This window comes from Tarenaya hassleriana, unplaced genomic scaffold (genome assembly GCF_000463585.1).
Source record: "Tarenaya hassleriana unplaced genomic scaffold, ASM46358v1 Cleome32, whole genome shotgun sequence".
In the NCBI taxonomy this organism is placed as follows: domain Eukaryota; kingdom Viridiplantae; phylum Streptophyta; class Magnoliopsida; order Brassicales; family Cleomaceae; genus Tarenaya; species Tarenaya hassleriana.
Window position 1 is genome coordinate 698,561 of NW_010966372.1, and position 7,949 is coordinate 706,509.

General features: G+C 37.4%; 1 protein-coding gene across 1 annotated transcript; it reads left to right on the forward strand.

The window, feature by feature from the left end:
• The first annotated feature begins 324 nt into the window (after window positions 1-324).
• On the forward strand, window positions 325-7,214 carry LOC104821161 (origin of replication complex subunit 3). The gene is made up of 18 exons (XM_010551960.1): window positions 325-328; window positions 811-908; window positions 1,112-1,324; window positions 1,499-1,673; window positions 1,890-2,059; window positions 2,157-2,284; window positions 2,892-3,165; window positions 3,285-3,362; window positions 3,701-3,777; window positions 3,986-4,076; window positions 4,515-4,720; window positions 5,083-5,152; window positions 5,362-5,447; window positions 5,752-5,829; window positions 5,996-6,071; window positions 6,318-6,445; window positions 6,581-6,775; window positions 6,957-7,214. Exons 1-18 carry the CDS (start codon window positions 325-327, stop codon window positions 7,060-7,062), a joined length of 2,253 nt encoding a protein of 750 aa, XP_010550262.1. The 3' UTR covers window positions 7,063-7,214.
• The last annotated feature ends 735 nt before the right edge of the window (window positions 7,215-7,949 follow it).

Here is a 7,949-nt window from a genome sequence, read left to right on the forward strand (position 1 = left end):
TGAAATATATATATATATATATATATATATATAACATACAAATAAAAGTTTTTATATAATGTCGTGTGGTATTAAATCTCAAATAAAAGTAAAAATCTAATAATATAATATTTTTTCGGACTAAATGGGTGGGTCGGATGGGTTTCGGACCGGACTCGATTCGGTCCTAACTTTTTTCGGACCAATTTATTTACCGAATCTATATTATTAGGTTATATATATATATATATATAACATACAAATAAAAGTTTTTATATAATGTCGTGTGGTATTAAATCTCAAATAAAAGTAAAAATCTAATAATATAATATTTTTTCGGACTAAATGGGTGGGTCGGATGGGTTTCGGACCGGACTCGATTCGGTCCTAACTTTTTTCGGACCAATTTATTTACCGAATCTATATTATTAGGTCCAATTCATTAATTTTTCGGACAGGTTTTGGGTCGGACTTCGAATTCTATTGATACCCCTAGATAAAAGAGAAAAAGACTTTAGTAAAATAGAACAAAAAATGTCGAGCCAAGAGCACCTATACTCCTATATAAAAAGTGGTGGATCAAAAAATCCACAGCAGATCATGTACACGAAAAAATCATTGTTCAACTCTTTGAGACTTTGACAACATGAAAAAACCAAAAATTCTGACCTTCAATGTTTTCCTTTCAGTTCGGTTTGTTTATTTTAGACCGGTTCTATCCGGTTTCCCAGATTTCGCTTCGGTTTCCTCGGTTTATGCATCCGCATCTAATCCCAAGTATTTTCCCGCCAAAAAGAGAGCTCGAGACAGAAGCGTAGTAAACCCTAAGAGGAATCGTCCTCTCTCGATCTCCCAAATCTCTTTCCCATTCGCCGTCGTCGACTGCCGAAGTCGGAGATTATGCCGCCGTGTCAGAGAGCGATCTCCAGGTTCTCTCTCTTTCCGTCAAATTTTCAGCGTTTTTTCTTGTTTTCTCCAAGCTCCGATCTTTCTGATTGGTGCTGGTGCTGGAGAAATTTAAACTGGAAATCGGCGGTATTTAAAATTTTGAAACTAGACTTTCATTATCGTATTGCCACAGTGGTATCGAGTTTTTCCTGTTTCATGTGGTTACGATGGTTCTGCATGACAGCCAATTTTTGTCCTCCACAAGGCTTCGTCTCGCAACGTAGACGGGAAATCGATAGGGACTGTCAGAACAAAGCGAAGGATCGATTCACCGCCCCCTAAAAGTGCCAAGAAATCCGAGGTTGAAAGTGTGGAAGAAGACGACGACCAATTTTTTTCGAAACTACGATTGGAAGTTTTCGAGACCGTCTGGTCGAAGATTGAAAAGACCATCAGAGTCGGTCTTCTCGATCCTTTTCCTCTTATGTGTGTTTGTCTGAATCTGTTATTTATTCCTTCTACTACAAATTGGCTGCATTTGTATAGGAAAGATTACAAAAATATACTGAATTATTAGTTTAATACCTTAAATTTCCGAAATAAGACCTCATCCAGTTGGTCCTAATTGCAGGATGTGTTAAAAGATCTGAACACCAAGATTTTCAATGATATCGAGAATTGGGTACACAAATCTTTCCTTTCTATCAGATCACTCCGAACACCAACGGTGTCTGAAGGAGTCAGATCACTTCCGATTTTAACAGAGGCTGCTTCCAAACAACTGTATACTGCTTTGATCCTCACCAGTAAGTCATGAAATCTTAGTGTTTTGTTAGGCATTTACTTTAGGATGTCAGATTTTTGTTGGTGAGATATGTTTCTGGATGTTTGTCCCAACTCCCAAGCTTGTAAAATTTCGATGATGTCCAGGACTACAGATGAATAGCCAAACTTGCTTCCGAAAAATTCAAAAGCAACTAGTTTTGAATCACTTTGCTTATCTTTTTAGAATTGTTTGCTAGGGAATATGGAAATCGTTGATGATTTGCTGACATTCGAAGAACTGGGTTTGCATCTGAAGTCTCAAGGATGTCATGTGGCTAAGCTCTCCTCCATGGACATTTCGGCCAAGAATGGAGTAGGAGGTTGTCTTAAAAGCTTGTTGCGACAGTTGGTGGTACCGACCATTGATGTAAGAATATCTGCTTAGCTTTCCATGTAGCTTTAATTTAATGATTGTTGATAATAATTCATTGATTCTGTTTGTTCCGAATGTAACATTTTGTCAGGTTGGTGATGTAACCATCCTTGCATCATGGTATGGAGAGAACATTAACAGCAGTCCTGTAGTTATAATTGTGGATGATACAGAGAGATGTTGTGGGTCTGTCTTGTCAGATTTGATTCTCATGTTGAGGTATTTAGCATGTGCTTTTTTTTTTTGCATTTTCTTTCGTTCAATCTGCACAGACAGCCACACCAAAACTTATCCTGACTTCTATTTCAGGAATCAGAATTTTAAATATTCATACTTATCCTGGTGTGGAGAACGTGTTAGATAAAAATGTGGCTTAGACATTAGTTTTAGTTCTTCAAAAAACTCTTATTATACCAAATAAATTGCTGTAAAAGCTGTTTAGCTGGGTTAATAGTGATAGTAGTGTCGCTGAAATTGATTCAATATCACTCTCAGTAATGTCACACATTTGCATCTGTCGAGGACTTTTGCTGATGTAGGCCTGAGTTATGGATTTGATGGACTGCCTTCATCCTGTTTTGTAGTTGAACATCTGTTCTTGATTACTCTAACAAAAATCCAGCAGGTAAATTTGTAACTTGAATAAAGTAAGACATGGGTTTCTGGATTTGGAAGTAATTTTAAAGTATCATATAGACGGTTAGCGAAAGTATGGATGAAAAACCCTCTCCTTATCTCTAATTGGCAACACTTCTTCCTAGACATTCATCGATTTCTGTTCATTAAGCTTTGCTGGTAACTTGCTCTTTATTTTGTTATAATTCAGTGAATGGATAGTCAAAGTTCCTGTGTGTTTAATAATGGGTGCGTCCACAACACATGATGCACCTAGAAAGGTACTATCCGTGAATGCTCTGCAGCGGCTTTGTGCTAGTGTGTTCACTCTAAGTTCTCCGGCAGAACAAATGGATGCCATTCTTGAAGCTGTAATATTAAAGCAGTGTTCCGGGTTCATCGTTAGCCACAAGGTGGCACGTTTTATGAGAAGTTACCTTTTGTGTCTAGATGGGACACTGACATCTTTTGTTAGAGCTCTCAAGGTTTATACTACATCTTTTACTTTTTTTATCCCTGTCGATCTGGTGCTTACCACCTCTCCGTATAACTGTGTTACATCACTAACTTTATGGTTGTCCCTTTTTTATACATTGTTCCTCAGATAGCTTGTCTTGAGCATTTTTCGCTGGAGCCCTTAAGCATCTTGCTGGAGCACTTTTTCCATGATGACTGTGATCAGGTATGCTTAGCACCTTTATCTACATCTATTCTAACTGTATTTTGCTTAACGTTAATAAATTCTATATATTTCATAGAGGTCATAAGTAGTTTATAAAGGGAGAACAGAGGACATATGGTGGTAAGTTTCTGTAACAAGTCCATTTTTACAGTGGCCATCTAGACTTCTAGAGTAGTATACATTTTTGCCAAACGGTTTACTACAATACATTGTAAATTTAATTGTACCATAGCATGCCACTATATTGCTGTCATAAATGCATGATCTCATTCTGCATTAGAAAATGTGTGGTTATATTTGTGTATGCGAAGTCTTATGCTCAGATTTTGTGTTTGAAGTTATTGACAGGTGAAGCTAATGGACTATTGACTGAAGCTATGATAAAGCATGCCTTTGGCTTGCCATCGGTCAAGAGGTACTTCAGAGGACCAGCATCTTCATTTTTTTTTCTGTAATTGGATTTATACACTGGAAGGACCATTGATATTTAGTTTAGCGTAATGGAATTTCCATGACTTTAAGGTTGGAGTCCTAATCCTTGTTGTTGATGGATTGGGAAAATAGATCTTTGTGATTAATAGGAAATCAGGTGCACTGACTTTTGATTATATAAATTTGGCTAGGGGAAAAATTACCAGAAGCTCTAGTGAAATTCTGGCTCATGGTTTGTCAGACTTGCGGATATTGCAGAATCCTTGGAGAATTGTGGTTTTGGTGAGCTCTCTTTCTCGTTGCAGTTCGTTGTTTGGAGTAGTTTCTTACAGAATTTCGGATTTCTTTTTTAATATTTTAGATAGAGGACTACCATGGAAATAAACAGAATGGCCCTGTTGTTGATGATAAAAAGCTACAAAATCGGATATAATGCTCTTCCCAAACTCGTTTTTCTTTCCTTCTAATGACATGTGAGTTCTATTCATCTGCTTTTTTTTTCAGATCTTTTAATCTTCTCTGGCTTATGTAGACTATGGGATGTTCTGTTCTGGAGTTAGATTTTTTTCTGCTGATTTAGGTGTTTGACTCTTCATGCGTACCATGCTTTTCTTATTACAGAAAAATGTGAGAAAGTTTGATGCATCTTCATCCTCGTGATAAAATCAGTTTTCCTTCTTTATGAATTGATCGGTAGATTTTTTATATACTGCCCTGCAGTGTATATATGAAGCTGGGAAGTTTGATAAACTCCGATTGCTAGACATTTTCTGTGAGGCACTTGATCCAGAGGCACATCACTTGACATCATTGGATGCAAGCTCAGGTTTTCAGGATTCTGTAATGTTGCATTCAACAAACCTCAATCAACATAATCATGGCTTAGCACGTGGTAGTTTCATCCGCCGGGTTTTGCTCAAACTTAGGTAAGCTGTGGATATAAAGAACAAACACATTTTTATGTAATGATGGCCCATTCTTTCATGACTTTTGGCAATAGATTCTGGCAGCAAAGATTGAAGGGATAGAATTTAGACATACACCTTTTGGTGGAATCATATTTCAAGGATATGCTTACAAAATCAATGGTCAAGTAGTTCTATCTTTTAGGAGTAAGGTGAAAAAAAGATACGTTTCTTAGGGGAAAAAATAATACGTAGGCATTTTGTTTTCTCTAAAGAATGTCTACATGATGAAAAAGTTTTGGCAACTTAGAGCTTCTGTCAATATATCCTAAGGAGTTTGTGTTCAGATGTTTATGAAGCTGCTACATTCAAACTCTTTTCAGGGATCTCTCACCTGCACAGCTGTTTGCATTGGTGAAAAGATGGGAACACCTCACTGTCGAGATTGGTGAGGTAACTATTGGAAGACATTTATCAAGGCTATCTTTGTATTACTTTTTGTGTGATAGAGCATTCAAAATATGTGAATCGTCCAACACAGATCTTGGATAGCTCTTAATCATTGATGTGATACTCTGCCCGTCCTCAATGTTGAAGAAGTGCTTGCATATTTGGCTCAGGACACATAGCTAATTACTTTTCGATCTATTCACTGGTTTTAGATCCATGACAAGGTACAGGAATTGCTGTCCTCAATGAAATCTGCCGAAGCAACAGCTCTGAGACAAGGACTTCTGAACAGTCCAAAGTAAATCTCAAGATATTTTGTTCATTCAAATTGGAAAACAGCATATGAATTTCGCATTATATATATGTTCTACCTTGTACTATTCCTGTTTGCTCCATTGGATCTTCGTAAAAGGATTTTTCCATAGTTGGGTCAGATTTTTTTTCTTTTCTTTTTTCATTATTTATTGTTATGATAAAAGATCTACGAATGTACTTAGTATTTTTTTTCTTAGTTCCATCTTATTAATCCTTCTTATCTTTCCTTCTACATTGGCAAGATGTTGGGTCGGCTACTGAACAATAGGTTTTCTTTGATGTGACAGAAAGCATGCATCTCGGAGCCATTCAAAACTTGAAGCCATGACTGAGAGGGTTGCTTCACTGATGGATTTCATGCTTAGGTAGTTTTTTTCTATCTTTTTTTTCTACAGAGAACTGGAGTTTTCCTAGGCACTTGACATCTGCATTGTTCACCCATGAAAAATAGCATGTTAACATTTAACATCAGGTCAGCCATGTTATGCTTGTTTTGTAAATTCACAACGTTTTTTATTTTGTATGGAACAGGGAATACATGAAGCCAGTTGAGAGCCATCCTTTCCATGAAATTGTTTGTTTCAAGAATGTCGATAAACTTCAATCTGTAAGTATTTGTTATATCCATCCCTGTTCCTTCTAAAAAAAATTATTCACGTCTACTTCCATATGAGATTTCCCAACTTGGCTGATCAAGAGACGTATCCTTGAGGATCAACGAGTTGTAGCCAAATAACATGAAAGCGAAACAACCATCTGAGTAGTAATGCAGGTGTTGCTTCTACTGGTTCTTGAGACGACTTCACATGTACTGACTGTTTTCATCGACCCTTTGTTTTCAATCAATTTCTAGGCTTTAATTGGCGACCCGAGACGCAGGATTCAATTAGATCTCCTGGAATTCCACAAGATTCTCTGTTGTTCTTGCTGCAGCAAGAAATGCAGCTCTGTATCGCCTTCGATGCACGATACCTCCATAATGTGAGTATTCTCTTGCTTTTTTGCCACACTTCAAATCCTTACATAGCATCCCCTTGAGATACAATTACTGAAACTGTTTGCGTGAAGGTAAAAGGGAGCATAATAGAACTAATGGTAATCGATTTATCTGAAAAGGTATAAACTAGCACAAGAGCATGCAGATGTTATTAACCTCCACGACTGGTACGAAGCATTCAAAATGATACTTGTTCCGCCTAGTAACAAAGGTAGACAAAACCCGAAAGCATCTCCTCAAAAGAATAAGAAGAAGAGGATGAAGGATACAGCCGAACCCAAAGCAGCAGCAGCACCAGCAGAATCTTTAATTCAGTATCCTTTGCTTCTCTCTCTCTCTCTCTTTGCTATCTATGGCCTTGAACAAAACTAGGGTAGCCTCTTGAATTCGAGTGAAACTGGGAATAAATCTATGTTCATTTTCTCTTTGGAAGAGAAAAAAAAATCGATGGAGAGTGTTGGTGAGAGAGCCCTTAACACTACCGCTTTCAAACAGAGCTAGATTCTGCAGGGCCATTACGGAGCTTCAGATTGCGGGGCTTATCCGGATGCCAACCAAAAGACGGCCAGATTTTGTCCAGAGAGTGGCGTTCGGTCAATGAGGTGTGATTGCACATATTTATAAATATGGTTAACGTTACATCCAAATTGCTTTGCTCGAGACTATATATTGTATAAAATTGTGAAATCCTGCTATTGTCTTACACTGTCGCCGAAGATTTGGGAAAAAGAGTGGGTGGGCGGTTGATGATTCTCCATTTTATTTAACCTATGATGAATATATGAGTAGTAAGTGTTGTACGAACTGTTCGGTCAAACATGAATTAGCAGTTTCTTGCACCCCTCGTTAATCTCGTGCAATATACACACACGCGCATTCAAAAACATTAAGTGTACAACACATATATGCTGGATTTTTTACTCATATATATATATATATAAAAGGGAGAATAGCATATTCCACCACCAATTTCAAAAAAATATCAAAATTTTACACCAATTTTTAATTTGATATATTCCTACACAAAAAATAAAAATGTTTCAAAATCCAACACGAATTTGAACAAAATGTTACAATGTCATACACAACTACGCATTACGTTACATAAAAAAAAAACTACGCATTACGTGACTTCGACATGTCACCAAAAAAGCATTACGTAACTTCGTTAGCAATAGCATATTTCAACGCTGATATGGCAAGACGTGTCATCAAAATTGTCCACATAGACTTGCCACGTCTATTAAAACGACCCGGTTCGGTTTATTATTTAAACCAGAACAGAAAAAAATTGGAAAACAAAATCTGAATCCCTAAATCCCCTTTTCGTTTCTCGATCACTCTCTTCTCACTATCTCCCCGTCGCCCGCAACCGTTAATTTTCTAATCGCAGCTAAAATCCTGCGCTGCGATTGCGTTCTGTCATCCTTCGCTTCTGTCTTCTCCAAGAGCTAGGGTTTCGTTTTCGGTACGTCGCTTCTCTTTCCC